Here is a 16,894-nt window from a genome sequence, read left to right on the forward strand (position 1 = left end):
GTTTGCTCTTAACTACTAAGTTATATCTTAACCAGTATGTTGAAAATGTTTCTCTTAACCTTCCTGAGCCAGGGGATATTCTCTGGACCCTGCAAACCAGAATTACTTCCTGATCTATGTATTCCACTGGACGGTGGCAGTTCTGCAGCATACATTCTTGGATGAAATGATTGTATCAACCTATTCCAGTATGACTTAAGCCCTTGCTTTGGGGGACAGAATTTGGTTTGGTCACTCTGATGACCTTCAAGAGAAGAACAGGAAGAGTGTGACTGTTGATTCTCCTGGAACTTTCAGCAGCTTTTGATAGCTTAACCACAGTATCCTCCTGGACTGCATCTGTAGGTTGGGGGTGGGACTGTTTCACTCTTGCTTATGGGTTTGGATGACTGCACCCCAGCCCCCTGGCAGTTGTACTGTGAGGTGCCACAGCACAGCATCTTGTCCCCAGTTGTATTTAATTTCTGTATGAAGTCATGGGGAGTGGTTGTTAAAAGAGATAAAGCAACATGTTGCCAGTATGCTGGTGATACTCAACTCTGCTTCTCTGAATCTGGAAACGGTGTGCATACCCTAAACCAGTACAGTCATACCTCTTGTTACGTTCGGTTCAGGTTACGTCTTTTCAGGCAACCTGGAAGTACTGGAAAGGGTTACACGCTCACGCATGTAGAGACGCGCAAAATGACATCGCAAATTGTGACCCACACGTGCGCAGACACGGGTTGCATTCCTTTCAGGTTGCGAACGGGGCTCCGGAACGGATCCCGTTCGCAACCAGAGGTACCACTGTACCTGGCAGTGTTAGAAACTGTGATATGAAAGCTAGGAGCTAAATGGCAGCTTAAAGCTAGGTTATGGGTGCTGCAACAGAATGTCTAGGCGTGGTTTTTTATTACTGTACAAGAATACAGTGCCGAAAATGAATTAACTGCATCTAAAAATCTTATATTCATTTTTTGTATAGTCTAGTCCTTATCTGAAGACTGCAAAAAAAGAAGAAAAAAAGAAGAAGCCATACTTCCCCTGTCTGCCCCCCTAATATTCTTATGAGGGTCCATTCTCCAGTCCTCAGAGAGTGGCTGGAAGTGGGGAGGCAGCAAAAGGTCCTCCTTTTGTTCCAGCAGTGGCAATTTTAATCTGAAATCTTAGGCACAGTACTGCCCCCAGAGCTTAGAAACTGTTCTCATAAATGAAATTCCCTGTCTCAGAATGCGCCTAGAACAATGAACGCTGGTACCTAGAGCGCCTAGAGTTTTGAACGCTGGTACCTGGATGCACTCATGGACTGTGTGAGTGCTAATAACTTGTGACCACATCCTGACAAGATGGAGGCCCTATGCCTGGGTAGTTCCCAGCTCAGACAATTGGGTGGTGTACTAACTTTCTATAGGGTTATATTCCCTCTGAAGAAGCAGGTGTGTGTATTAAAGGTGCTGCTAGGTACACTGCTGTGTTTGGAGCACTTGGCACACCAACTGCAGTTGGTGCCAACTGTGGCTGTCCCTAGACAGGACTAGTGTTGGTAACCTGATTAGACGACTGTAATGTACTACATGTGAGGCTACTTGGTTCAGAAGTTGCAACTACAGTGATACCTCAGGTTAAGAACTTAATTCGTTCTGGAGGTCCGTTCTTAACCTGAAACTGTTCTTAACCTGAAGCACCACTTTAGCTAATGGGGCCTCCCGCTGCCGCGCGATTTCTGTTCTCATCCTGAAGCAAAGTTCTTAACCTGAGGCACTATATCTGGGTTAGCGGAGTCTGTAACCTGAAGCGTCTGTAACCTGAAGCGTATGTAACCCGAGGTACCACTGTAGTGTAAAATACAGTTGCTGGGTTGCTTAGTGTGACACCCAGCTTTACACACATTACAGTAGTTTTGAATAAATTATGCAGGCTGCCTATTAGGTACTAAGCCAGGTTTTGTTGTTGGGATTTAAAGTCCTAAACCAATTTGCTACTGATTCGGCTCTACTTGTATTAATTCTCAAAGCCCTAAACTTGTGTTCCACCCATGTGTTCCACCTCAGTCACTGACATCCTGTAATGGGGCACTTCTTGTGATTCCCCACACCCTTGGAATCTGGTTGGCCTTTACTAGGGATAGAGCCTTTAGTACAGCAGGAATGTCAGTAGATGTTTAGCAGGTATCTAGTATTGGAAATTTGCCTTTTCTTTTAACAAAGTGGTATTTATGGATCTTTTGTAGGATATATATGACTTTCATTTTTTATTAAACTATGGTTTATAAATATTTTTTAAAAAACAACTTGAGACCAAGGTACCTTGCAGACAGTCTCCTCCAATACACACCAAGCCAGTGTTGAAAATCTTTTGGGGAAACCTTGCTGGTCATTACATGACCAGTGAGTTGTCACTTGAAAGCAGTGTAAAAGTGGGCCTTCCCAGCAAAAACTTCACCCTTTGGAATGCCTCCCCTTGGGTAATTCATGAAGTGGAGAGAATAATGACTTCTAAACAGCCTATTAAATTTTAGGTTTACTCAAGCTCTCCTAGATTCTGACTCTTACATTTTTTTGTCTTGTTTTGTACTCTGCTCAGTTTTATTTGTAATATACAGTTGTGCTTTTATCTTATTTTTAATAAATCTATTGAAAGATATTTGCATTTTTATTGTTACTGTATTTTATTGTAAATTACTTAGGGATATTCGTTATTTTAAGTGGCATAGGTGTGTACACACACACTCTTTTAACGGTCAAGGGTCAAGTCTTAACTTGAATGGGAAAGGCAAATTAGCATCCTTTCCCCATGGCAGGGGAAATAATTTAGCATTTTGCTTATAACAAATTCCATGTTTGTGGTTTAACACTTAAACAGAGTAGACCTTTTCTGGGTTTTTTTATTCCCTCCTATATATTCCCAGTGGTCCCAGCTGGGGAGATAGAGTTCTAGCCTGAAGGGGAGGCGTGTTCTAGGCACTTGTGGCAAGATCCTGTACCACCACTTCCACATTAAGGTTCAGTAAGTAAAGAAAAGAAGAGACCAGGTTTCATTAAGGAAAGGTGAGACATAGCAGCAGATAGGTCATGATTATTTTTAAAAGTCAGGCAAGCTGCAGTCAAGGCCAAAAGGTGAAGAAGCAAAATGGGTAGCACCCTGGATAGCTCCAAGTTGAGCCAACACTGGAAGGCAAACTTGAATGTTATTCAGGCAACCGGCAAACCCTGGCTGAGCCTTAAGTAGTACTGTACATCTAGGCCAACCCCTGATTAGTAGAGCCTTTTGCCTTAAAGGTGTCAAACCTGCTTTAGGAGCTACTGACTGGTGGTTTGAGGGAGGCACAGGCTCAGGTTCTATGATTGCCTCTGAGGTGGAATCTAAGAAGGGTAGTATGTGCTCCTCAATTTCTAACCTTATTACACGTTATAAATTAGTCTCTTAATAGGCATAAGATAAGTTGCATGTAAATTTGTGCCATTGTAAATGGTGTGTAATTTCTTATTCATGTGCATTTTTCTTCCTTTCTTATTTATTTATAGTATTTATATCCCACCCTTCAGCCAAAAAACCTCCTAGAGTGGCTTATGTAAAATCAGTTAAAACAAGATAGTCCCTGCCTGCAAGCCTGCAGTTGCAAAATATGACACACAAGAAAAAAGGGCCAGGGTAGGAAGAAGAAAGTAAACTTAGCCACCAATTGTAAAGCATTATAATATTAATAAGCTGAATAATGATAATAAGCTGAAACGAGTTCAGGAGAGTCTTGCTTCTCTCTTTCCCATTGAATTGTCTATTGAGTTTCTCATGACAAATTACAAATTTGACTGATAAGAGAGTTAACAGTGTGCAGTATATAGAATGGAGTACCCATAGGAGGGCACAGCTGACCACAGAAGTGAAGAGGAGCACTCCACTCTGAAACATTTTGTTGAAAGTTCTGCTTGTTCTATTATGCAGTAAGCCTCTGAGTATCCATGTTTTGCAAAGGTTGCTTTTGTATGATGAGATATCATTCATAAGGGTTTTATTCAGAGCATAGTAGAACAAACTGATTTAAAATTGAATGTTATTTTCAGGAATAGATAGAGCATGTAATTAATGTGTGATCTTCAGATATCACCACCCTGGGGGCCTGGTGCTGAAGGGCAGCCTCTAAATCTACTATGTCGATACAATAAATAAATGCACGTTAAGTGGGGAGTAATGGTTTTCAGAACTGGAAAGCATTCCTTTCTTACACTTTCGTATTGTGGCTATATTTCATTCTGCCATTTTAAACTTAAAATGCAAACATTAAACTTTTCAGTTTCAGAAATTTGCCCCTTGAAACTAAACATAGTACTGTATTAACAATTCCTTGTTTTAACAGTTTGGGAAGTGAAGGTTGACTAAAAGCAAAAGTTTTTGAATTCCTCCTTAGCTGAGTGGGAGGTGAGAAAGTGTATGCAGACAGAGGTTATGATCCTTCACATCACACTTACCATGGTCTGGACATGGCCAGTAAATGGATGACACAAGCTTTTTCTTCCTTGAATTTATTTAATATTCTCATTTTTATAGAATGGCTTTAATTATTGATCCACTCTGCAAGCAGTGTGAGCTACATTTTCCCTCCAACCACTACAGTCATACCTCGGGTTAAATATGCTTCAGGTTGAGCACTTTCAGGTTGTGCTCCGCGGCGACCTGGAAGTAACGGAACACGTTACTTCCGGATTTCGCTGCTCGCGGATGTGCAAACGGTCCAAATGACGTCATGCACGGAAGCAGCAAATCGCGACCCGTGCAAATGCGGGTTACGTTCGCTTCAGGATGTGAGCGGGGATCCGGAACGGATCCCGTTCGTATCAAGAGGTACCACTGTAGTCTCATTCAGTATAAGGTAACTATGTTTCACACTAACCTAAGAGTCCACTTAAACATTCCTATAAGAAACTGATACCTGTCTTGGAAATTTCTTATCTGAAGCACAAGCACTGTGTGTGTGGTACGTGGTACATGGTGATTAATGAAGATTTAAAAGAAATTATGGCAAATTTAGGATTGTCTTTTTGCAAATGTGTTTATTATTTGAAGTATAAGAATTTAAGTGATGAAGCAGGCAACACATATTCTGTTAGGGGGATTCATAATTAATGTATTCAGTACATTTTTGCTTTAAAATATTTGTGTACTGAAAAAAAAGAAAGATCTGATCCTCATTGTGGATTTTAAAAACTTAATCTTGATGCTTAGGAGTCTTCATGGGCAGGGTAATCCTAATTCTGCCCCAGGATCTCTCATGGGGTGGAGCCACTATCCCAGGGCCCCTCTCTAACAAATGGGTTGGTTTAGGATCCAGCAGTTCCTTTGCTCACCCTGTTTTTGAGGCATTGCATGGTACAAGCTTTCTAATTTAATCAACTTGCAATCTATGTCTGCATTCATCGTTTTCAGTTGTGTTGTGGAAAGTGAGCAGGGGCTTTTGCCCTTTACATCTTTCACACATCTGGAAAGTGCTTCATAAAATCTCTTCCCTTGCCAGATATCTTCTCATTACAGCTGCCTTGTTAAAAAAAAAAATGCACAAAAGTAATTAACCCACTAATATGTTTACTAGTACTCATACCCACACATATTTATAGTATTTATGTGTGGTTTAACAGAAGAAGAAGAAAAATAGTTTCTATAAAGATTCCCTGCCTGCTTGCCTGCAGGGTATTCTTACTTGGCAAGGCAATGAGAGCAATCTTTCTCTAAAGTTTTGTTGTGTTTTTAATTGTAACCTGTGGGTTCATTGAAGAAGGATGAATGAGACATTGCCTTGAATATATATAACAGTTTAGTAAAAATATTTTTCTCATTTTAAGGAGAAGCATTATTGTCTCTCTGACCTATTGAAATATTCTGAAATCAAGCTTTTTCCAATTTTTTTTATTTTCAGTATGATAAGGCAGGATATTGTGCTAGTTGTTTTTCTGTAGTGCAGTAGTGACATCTAAACTACTACTTTCTTTTTAGGAACACCATTTGCAACGAGCTATCTCAGCACAGCAAGTCTTCAGAGAAAAGAAAGAGAACATGGTTATTCCAGTTCCCGAAGCAGAAAGTAATGTCAACTATTACAATCGTCTATACAAAGGAGAGTTTAAACAGCCAAAACAGTTCATTCATATCCAACGTAAGTTCACTGTTACTTTTTTTTCATTTTGCATTAAATGTCAAAGCTAGAGTGGCTGCTGTGAGAAAAGTAGGAAGGCCTCTTGGGAACTAGCCATTAGTTTTGTGGATGAGATTCTAGATTATCTTGCATATAATCCACACTGACAGAAACAGTTCGGCTTCTTATTATTGATGAGTACAGAAATAGTAAAATATACTGGAAAGTGCAAAACCATTTTCTGTAGTTCAGAATTATGGCTTTATCCAAACAAATACACAATAGCATGTTTCCAAGTCATTCATAGAGATCCTGCTTTGGGGTCTTCAATGATGTGAGGCAGGTGTGGACCAAGAATAGGGCATTTTTAATGTGGCACCTTGGCTCTGACATTTCTCCAGATCTTTTAGCTTCAGCTTGCTGGCCATGCATTTGGGAGCCTAGAACCCAGTATTTCACCCTTAGTGGGAACAAAGGGTTATATGGATCCAGTTATTTGCCAGGTATTGTGTTCAGGATTAGAACAATCCATTCAGTATAGGCTTTACCATGGCATCTCTTACTGACATATGCAGGGGATGAACAAAATGACAGTTTTCATTATGCCCTTTCTGTTAATTTCTTGGGGGAGTGGTGCTGTTGTTTATTATATCAAGCTTTTCTAGACAAAGTATGTTTTTTTAAGGATTTCAATGCATGTTTCAAACCTCACTTTTTATTGAATATGGCACTTTAAAAATATTTGTGCCCAGAAATAAAAATTATTTCACCAAGGAAGAGCTGGTGCTTGAAATGTGCATCAGGATCCCTTTATAACAGATGTGGGGAAGCTTTGGTCATTGACCATGCTTGCTGGGGCTGATGGGAGTTGTACTTCAAGAATATCTGGAAGGGAAAAGGTGCCGCACCCCCATTTATAATGATTGTTTTGTGCAATTCTGAATTTTTATTTCTGTCTTAGATTGTGGATGAGCTTCTTGTTTGTTTCATGATCTTGAACTCTTATGGACAAGTTAAGTTTTTGCCTAGTGTGAGAGGTTAGCATAATGTGAACTGTAGATGAAAACAGTTACTACTAGAGAAAGAAAAATAAATATGAAGTTTAACTTCATAGAATTGGAATAATCTTGATTATTCCCTTATTCATTCTTCTGCAGTAGAAGGATGAAGTCAATAGGTGATAATCTAACCTTTAAAAAATAATCATGGAATAAGAAAGTGAGATTTATTTATATCGTCCAGCTGTTGTTGATGTTATGAAAACCTTCCAAACGAGTAAATGTCAGTATTTGAATGATAAGGGTGGCTGATTGTGAAAGCCCTTTCATTACTGCTTTAGAAGGTTTTTTGGGATCCTAATTTGATTAAAATTGAAGGCATCCAAGGATAGGGATTGTAGATTTCATAAGGGCTCCCTCCTTTTTTTGTCATTGTAATTTGAGAACTGGTATTTGGAAAAAGAGTCCAACTATCCTTTAAAACATTAAAGGGTATTAATGTCATTAAGATAGGGTGTCTTAACACATATTATGTGGTAGGATAGGAAAGCTGTCATCTTACATTAGGGGAAAGTTTTTCCAAGTTGTGCTCCATTCTATGTTATTCTTTAAGTCTTGTTAGTTTAGTAGCTCCCAAATTATTTTGCCTTTCTTTGTATTGTGCACAGTAGGTCACTACTTTGAGTCAGCTGAAGCCATATTTTCTATGGGTATCTTTAAGCAGCACAGATGCTCTGTTTTTATGGTGTACTGATCCTGATCTTCTGTATTGTCTATGGTGGAAGAGAAAGTTTTCCAATAAACAAGTCCTGCCTTTTGAGAGCAGCTGTTGAACTAGTTGACATTTTATTCATTTCCAGCTGATTGTTGTTAGTATGCATATGTCCATTTCACATGGTATTTTAAATTATGTTTCTGTCCCTTTTTTATTTCAGCTTTCAATCTGGACAATGAGCAACCTGATTATGATATGGACTCAGAAGATGAGACATTATTAAATAGGCTCAATCGGAAGATGGAAATCAAACCACTGCAGTTTGAAATTATGATAGACAGGCTTGAGAAAGCTAGTTCTAATCAGGTATTACGGTTTCCAAAGCACTATTCATCTAAGATTTCACTAATAAAGTTGAATTTTGATAAGAGTTCCTTAATGTGAATGTCTTTATTTATTTTTACTATTTTTTTTTTGTGGCTGGGGCAACCCAGTCAGATGGGTGGCATATAAATAAAATTATATATTTATTATATCTCATTATGAAAGCCTTAAGCTTTACTAGTCTATGGAGTTTTCCTTTATCTGTTACCAGTTCCTCTTCCTTGTTGGGAGGTTGTATTGAACGCCCATCTCAGCTGTGGGGGCATAAGGCCGTCTGTACCTCTCATTTAATGTTGCATGAAGGGTCCTTATGGACAGTAGTTACATGGTTTGTGCATTGCTTGAGTCATACCTAGGTGCAAAATCCAGGAGGTGAGCAGAAAATTACTTTAGCTAGGATTTACTAATGCTGCTGTAGAAAGGACCACAGCATGCCTTTTGTCAAGCTAAAAGCTTTTCTCCAATTTAAAGAAAAACATGACACGTCAATTTACACAATAGACTATAAATCCTTAGTTTCATTATATTGTCAAAAAAGTATTCATTTTAAGCTTTCCAATTTTTTCTTACTGATATTTCTTTATTTAGAAATTTCACTTCCACCTTGTGATTTACAAAAATTTAAATCATAGTATCATAAACAATCATTCAGTTAAAATATTTTAAAAATACAATAGAGGCAGGTATTGTGCAAGGTTAAAACATAACTTTTAAACAAAACATCAAGTACAAAGCAAGGCAAAGGCCTGCCAAAATGAAAATATCTTTACTAACTGATGAAAGAAAAGAGAGGAGACTGTTATTCTTCACAGGGCAATATGTTCTACAGTGCTGATGCAAAATTTTGCTCAGTGCTCTGTTCCAACAAATTCAAGAAGCATGGCAGAGCTATAATATAGGTGGCATGAGGGTCACCTGAACCTCACAAAACCATATTCAAAGTTGAATTAAAGTTTTATCTATACTTTGAGGAATCATTCTATATTTGCGTATTCTTCTGTGGTTCCAACAATAGTTTTAGAAATGCCTAGTGAATGAGTGTAATAAAAAGATTTTACATCTTATTGAAGCACTAACTGCTATTCTGTCATATGAACCTTAACAGTTTAGACAAATGGTGTGGTTAGAGCCATCAAAAACCAGAAATTTTTGAAGCCATTTTATTCATAACCTGGAACTGGGAAATTTTCTTTGTTGTGTCATGTGAAATGGAACCTTGGTTCTCTAACGCCTTGGTACTCGAACATTTCAGCTCCCGAATGCCGTAAACCCGGAATTAAGTGTTCCGGTTTTCGAACATTTTTTAGAAGCTGGACGTCCAATGCGGCTGTTGGCTATTGTTTCCGGGGTGCCTGCAGCCAATGGGAAGCCCCACCTTGGTTTTCGAACGTTTTGGAAGTCAAACAGACTTCTGGAACAAATCAAGGTTCTACTGTACTTCAATTGGCTGGTTAAATAGTACTTCATAGGGCCTCTCATTATAGAGCAGACTCTGTCATAATTGATGCTAAGATCACATTTCTTCTGGAAGGGAGGACTTGACCATAGAAATCATATACTGTCATCTTCTAAAGTATAAATAAGATAGCAACTAGTTTAAACTTCAGGTACTGTCCAAATAATGATAGTTAATTGATCATTGATTTTTTGTGTGAAGAAAATAAGGCTGTGAAAGAGCATGGAATAACTTATAGATTTGTGCTGAATATCGGTTCATTTTGACACTTGTGTATTCTTTCAAACTGCCAAAAGTTCAGTATTCCATTCTCAGGCACTGGATGGGATTAAACCTAATCCAGCAGAGCATGTGCAGGATCCCAGAATAAGCATTTGAACACGTGGAACTGGAAAGTTGCCCATGAAATACCGTATTTTTCCGTGTATAAGACTAGGCTTTTTAACCAAAAAATTAGGTTTTGGCTCGTCTTATACATGGGTAGTGCTGAGGGGTGTTTTCTTAATTTGGAGTCCCCCAAAATTGTGGCTTCATATACACAGAAAAATATGGTATGTTTCATATAGGAAAAGTAGCTGATAGTAATAGTTTCTGTGTAGGTGCTATTAAATCATTACTGGCTGAAAAGCAAGGTATTCCAACGAAGTAGTTAACTTCATTAAGTGATCAGTTTTCATTTCAAAGAAATAGTTGTTTGTGCAAACAAAGAACAATAGAGCTCAAATGTCTTGAGCTCAAATATATAGAACAAATGTGTAACTTGTGTCAAAAGTAGCTTTACATTTTCAGGCATATAAGTATAATGGAGAGGTTGTTCTGTTTAGTTGATGTCTGGGTATCCAGTTACTATTCTCAAAATCTCAAAAAGTGAAATAAAAGATTTTTATAAAATCCTTGATATTGTTATAATTAGCATTGTTATCAGATGTGCCTGAAGCCAATGAACCTAGACAGAATTTAAGAACCAGTTCAACCTGCCACCCCATAAAAAGTTACTTTTAAAGTGTTGCAGCTTTAAGAGCGCAATCTGTGCCTGCATATGCAACAGCTTTACAAACAAACTTACAGTTAACTTCAGCAATTTTTAACGTAAGGTAAACTGCAAACCATGAGACTTAATTCCTGGTTCTTGACACAACAAGCCAACATTCATTGAAAATGAAACTAATCTCCACAGAAGGCCTCATCCCACTAAACAGGAGGAATAGAGGGAAGGGTGGAGTGGGCAAGCCATGGTTTAGCATTATTTGTGAACACAGCCAATATCTTAAAAAGCAGTGGTTCCTAATTAGCTAAGTACTGTGGACCCCTAATTAGCTAAGTACTGTGGGTGGCGCTGTGGGTTAAACGACAGAGCCTAGGACTTGCCGATCAGAAGGTTGGCGGTTTGAATCCCCGCGACGGGGTGAGTTCTCATTGCTCGGTACCTGCTCCTGCCAACCTAGCAGTTCGAAAGCACGTCAAAGTGCAAGTAGATAAATAGGTACCACTCCGGCGGGAAGATAAATGGCGTTTCTGTGCGCTGCTCTGGTTCACCAGAAGTGGCTTAGTCATGCTGGCCACATGACCCGGAAGCTGTACGCCGGCTCCCTCGGCCAATAAAGCGAGATGAGCACCGCAACCCCAGAGTCGGTCACGACTGGACCTAATGGTCAGGGGTCCCTTTACCTTTACCTTATGGACCCCATGTTTTTCAAAAGCCAAGCCATGGATCCTCTACTTTTGGGGAGGAAATTATTTGGTAATTTTTGTTATGTGAATGGTGCTAAGGACCCCTTGAGTGAGTTACGCGAACCTGCAAGAGTCCATGGACTCCCAATTGGGAATCACTGTGTTGGAGTGTTTTCAGAGGAGGAAAAAGTAGTCCCAGAATGTCAAACTCTTACTTTACCAAACATACGTATTTCTGGAAACACCTGGGATTACAATGTGCAGCTCTTAGGAGCATTTAGGAATGTCTATAGTACATCACAGTGCATCAGAAATCAGTATTTTGGGACCTATAGGGTAGCTTTTTTAAAAGACTCAGAATTGCAGGGTAATGTGGTCTGAAGCATCATCATGTTTTTCTAAAGTACTTGTCTCAATCCAGCAAATGTTAGTTGCACTCAAGTCCCATTAAAGTCTGTGAGGCAAAGTAGTTACAACTAACTTAAGCCCCATTAATTTTAATGGGAGATAAGTGTGACTACTTTTAGTTAGAATAGGGCCGCTGGGTGTTGATATCCTCATTTTGACTACGAGAGAAGGCTTTCTGAAAACTCTTGTTTCCTGTGGCTGTGAGCTGTTCTCATTCTTCTTTATGATAAAATATCCCTTTTACCCTAGTTCTTTAGTTTTATACCTCAATCCCACCAAAATCTAATTATTCCTATCCTTATAGTCATTATGTGGCAAGGAAAAAGGCTTAGCAGCCTAGATTCCACAGCACTAAAGTTCAATAATTCTTATCTATGTAAAGATGAACTGATATTTTCCAGTTTGCTTTTCCTCCTTTAGTTGAATAAAAACTTGTTTTCATTGGGTACTCCTAAGGGCTGAGTGAATAAAATATGAAGATCTTTTTAAATACCTAATAGAACTCATTAGCTTATTTGTTTTGTTGCTTGGAATGGAGAGACCATTCCCTCAAGGAGTGTAGGCAGAACTCAGACAATTCCAGTGTAGCTCAGGGGTGGTCTGGATCTGTATTCCCTGGAACAACTCCGTTCTTCAGAGAAATTGGTAGGTTGGCCAAGGTCCAGATTATGGAAATGGCGAGAAGAAGAGAAATTATAGATTTATTTTGACACAAGTGTAGGCATCATTTTAGCCCTTTATCGTTTAGCAAGATATGCTTATTGAGGTACAAAATATTCTGACTTCGATCAACCCAAATCACCTGAAGGAACCTCCTAGTTTCTATTGCTGTATTGACAGTATGGAAATATAATGTGCACCTGCAGCCAAAATAACTGTCTGCTGCTACAGAGGAAGTAAATGATACAGACGCTGCATTTCAGACACCGATGAATAATTAGTAGTATTAAAGAAGTATTTTGTCATAAAATGTGTGATGTCTAATTTTTGTGCAACAGGTCTTTCTTTTTTTGAAGTTGTAAAATCATACCACTTTGCTCTCTTCACACCTTGCAGTACTAATTGTATGAAGAAACCAAAGTTCTAATAGCTAACACGTTGTAGAGGACTGTGTGTTACATTTCCTCTTCAAAATTTTCATCCTGGATTATTGTTAAGAACAACTTTTAAAATAATTCCTTGTGTTACACAACAATGTTTTTATATCTTCTCCAGCTTGTAACACTTCAGGAAGCTAAGTTGCTGCTAAATGAGGATGATTACCTTATTAAGGCTGTCTATGACTACTGGGTAAGAAAGCGTAAGAACTGCAGAGGGCCTTCCCTCATCCCCCAAATCAAGCAAGAAAAAAGAGATGGCTCCACCAACAATGATCCATACGTGGCTTTTCGGAGGAGAACAGAGAAAATGCAGACAAGAAAGGTAACTCTCTCAGTTCTGCCGTTTTCCAAACTGCTATTTTCCAAAGGTGAAATGTCACAAATTCTTCATCTTATTAAGGACAAAAGGTGAAAATGTTGCATTGTCTGCTAAAATCTGTTAACCAACTCATAATCAAGATGATAGTAAGGAAGTTATTAAGTAATATTAGCTAGAATATTAATAAAATAAAGATCATGGGACTAACCACATTCTCATTCTAATTTTTGGAGTACTATAGCTACCATGAATTCAGTGGGCCTTCAAAGTGGATCCTAATTTCCAATTTTTGGTTCAAGACTTTAGCTTGCCTTCTCTTGACTCTTTCTGCAGTCCATTCTTTAGTATGATTCGGTCTCCTTTTCTTGGATTTCAGATGCCTTGGTCTCTGTATCTTATTAGACTGATGATTATGTTAAAAGATGTAACTTTCTTTATTTTGATTTCTGTTGTTTGTTTTTGCATTTTGGAAATAGATAAATATTCTATAGGCCAGTTGTAGATGTTTCCTTTTTAAGGAAGTAGCTTGAGCAAACAGTAGCTTTTCAGTTTTAGATGACACTATTTAAGAGTCATCTCAATTTGGCTTCAGACCATTCCAGCTTGGAACTGAAACTGCCTTAATTACCCTATGGGATGACATTTGCTGGAAGAAGGCTGGAGAAGTGTGACCATGCTAATTTTCTTGGAGCGTTCAGGGACATGGACTAGTGTCCTTTGAGATTCACTGGCTGAGCTAGATATTGAGAACCACAGTGCTCTGGTTTTTCTGTTCCTACTTGGCGGATTCCTTCCAGAAGGTGATGCTGGGAACTGCTCTGTGCCATGGCAATTATATTATGGACTATCACTGTCTGTATCATTCCCTGTGCTATTTAACTTCTATATGACATTGCTGGGGGAAACCATTTGGAAATTTGGGCTGAGATGTCACCAGGGCATTGCTGACATTTGGCTTACCTCCTTTTCATCTAACTTGGGTAAGGCAGTAGAAGTCTTGAACTAAGTGCCTAAAGTCATGGACTCAATTCAGGCAAGACATAGGCTCTGTGGATGTTTCTGACTGGGGAGGTGACGTTTACCTTGTTCTGGATGACTGTTGTGGAAGCAGAACATAATTTGGACCCAACCTTAAATGTCAGTGATTCAATATAAAGTGCAATTGTTTAAACTCAGTACGACTACATCTTCCATACATGCTTTTTACTATTAATATTTCCTCCCCAACAGAACCGAAAGAATGATGAAGCCTCTTATGAGAAAATGCTGAAATTAAGAAGGGAGTTTAGTAGAGCCATAACAATTTTAGAGATGATTAAGAGACGAGAGAAAACAAAACGAGAGCTGTTACATTTGACATTGGAAGTTGTGGAGAAAAGGTAATTTTTTCATCCATTCTTGTTAAACAGGTTCCACTTGAATTCCATAAAATAATATGTTTTAGTTGAAGTGCTGTGATTAGTGAATATAGTATGTTTGGTGGAATGTTTCACTTGGCACATGGGGTGTATGTTTGGTGGAATGTTTCACTTGGCACATGGAGTGTTCTGTCCTATATCAAACATATCCTCTGTTCTGAGTTTGTAAATAGGAAGCAATGATGACATGCCTTGCAGGGTTCCTGTGACAATAAATAAAGACAAAATATTTTAAAGCACTTCACATATTTAAAGTAGTTCATTAATGATTAGCAATAATTATTTTTCTTTTTTGTTAAGATACCATTTGGGTGATTATGGAGGTGAAATACTTAACGAAGTCAAACTTAATACAACTGAAAAAGAGATGAACACCACTCCAGCAGCTCTTCATAATGGAAATCATCACAAGGTTCAAGAATGTAAAGCTAAGGTAAATGACTTGCATCACCATTAATTTCCCTGGATACATTGTCCTCTTTGTAATGTGGAAAGTGTGATGTATATGTAGTAATAATTATTTTCTATAATGTTGTCAGAAGAAAGCAGAAATAAAAATCTATCTTAAGCTGTATGTACAGATAGCAATACCTGATGTACGCAGCGAGCTGTATATCTTTTTTCATTTTAGCAGTTCAAAAATCAATAGCACAGGAGCTGAGAAGGTTTGCTGTGCTTCTTGGTTTATGCAACTAATTAGAAAGGGCTATATTTCTAGTTGTATATGAAGCCATTTGGTGGAGGCATTTCTGCATTTTAGAATGCTTTCAGGTTACAGAGGTCAAGAACATAAAAATTGCTTCTTCCTTTAGTCCTCTTACAAGAGATAACTGCAGATTAAAGTTTTTTGGCAGTTAACTTTAGCTAATTTATCCAGACACATTTTTTAAAAAAAATTGCTTCATATTAGTAGAGAAATAATCTTCCAGCACTGTCTTTGAATCATTGTAATGGTAACAGTTGCAATTATTTCATAGAGACTCATGCTCGCTGAGCTTTTAGAATTGGCTTATTTGCAGTACATATATTTAGATGGTTCTTTTTAGAAAAGAATGAAACATTTTCAAATATTTTAAATCAAAAAGAACATATTTCATTAAAACATTTCTCTCTTGTATTTAACTTTGATGACATCTAGTGGTTATTACATTGTAGGCACCTATCACTGTTCAGTTTGGTTCATACTTGCCTTGTTCTCTGCTGCCACAAAGTAACAAACTTTGAGCAGGAAAAAGTGTGCAAGACACCAGCTTTTTAGAAATTTACTGAGTACTTTTAAAAGTTAATGCAGAACACAGTAAAGGATACTGAACATTATATGTGCAAGTTGTTGAATATTAAATTTTGTAAAAGAAATACTTGTTCAGAGTTATATAAACTTTATTCTTTAGGCAACCTGTTCATGAGCAAAGCTGAGCCATAGTGAGATTAGAAGGGTGGTGGTGGATATAGACTGTTCAATGAAATAAGAATAATTATTAACAAACGGGGGGTTGTCCAAAATTTATTGTATACAACAGCATGCTCACCACTCATCTCTAAAAGAGGAAGTGTCTGATGTTGTCCGTCAAAAGAAGAAGTATCCAAAGAAGCCTAAAACTGAGAGTGTAATAAATCCTCAGCAACCCACTACTGAGCCTTTGCCTGTGATCAGTAAAAGTGATATCAAACAGTATGACTTCCACAGTTCAGATGAAGATGAATTTCCACAGGTAATACATGTCAACTAAGTTATAGTGAAAGAGAGAAAAGGAAAAAGTTGTGTAAAATAGAAATAATTGTCACTTTATTTTTTTATTTTTTTAAAAAAATGTTGCCCTTTCACCGTAGGTTTCTGTTGGAATGTCATGCTACAGGGACTGGGATCCAAAGGGCTGTTTAGGCTTCTACAAAGGGCTTAGATGAGCCTGGTGCCCTTTTTGTGTTTGGGCAGCTCGCATCTCCCAGGCTCTCAAGAACAGTTCTTAAACATAGTCTTTGTGGGATATGGGGGACGAATGGAGAAAAACAATTATACAAACCCTCAAGTTCACAAAACTTGCTTCACCGTTCCTTAGATGCTGGCTGATGGGAATTTATTTTATTTTATTAAGTTTCCAATAAATGAACTGCTAAAACTGAGCAAACGGAGTACTCGTCAGTTATAATAAGTTGGCATAATTGCGTGTTTTTAAATCAAACTGCTTTGGCCCCCTAGGTACCCTCACCGGTGTCTGAGCCAGAAGAAGAAAATGATCCTGATGGAGCAAGTGCATTCAGAAGGAGGGCAGGATGCCAGTATTATGCTGTAAGGATTCTTGCTGCTGTTAAGACCTATCT

The 16,894-nt window shown here is 38.3% G+C and overlaps 1 protein-coding gene across 2 annotated transcripts in view; it reads left to right on the forward strand.

Annotated features, from left to right (window-relative positions):
* The window catches only part of EPC2 (enhancer of polycomb homolog 2), a 53,668-nt gene that overhangs the window by 24,317 nt on the left and 12,457 nt on the right, over positions 1-16,894 (forward strand). For both annotated transcript variants that reach the window (XM_079993415.1, XM_079993414.1), the window contains exons 2-8: positions 5,968-6,127; positions 8,040-8,185; positions 12,954-13,160; positions 14,388-14,536; positions 14,876-15,008; positions 16,096-16,287; positions 16,773-16,862. In XM_079993415.1, coding sequence (XP_079849541.1) covers positions 5,968-6,127; positions 8,040-8,185; positions 12,954-13,160; positions 14,388-14,536; positions 14,876-15,008; positions 16,096-16,287; positions 16,773-16,862 — 1,077 coding nt within the window. The remainder of the gene's footprint in view (positions 1-5,967; positions 6,128-8,039; positions 8,186-12,953; positions 13,161-14,387; positions 14,537-14,875; positions 15,009-16,095; positions 16,288-16,772; positions 16,863-16,894) is intronic.

This window comes from Podarcis cretensis, assembly GCF_951804945.1.
Source record: "Podarcis cretensis genome assembly, chromosome: 1".
NCBI lineage: Eukaryota > Metazoa > Chordata > Lepidosauria > Squamata > Lacertidae > Podarcis > Podarcis cretensis.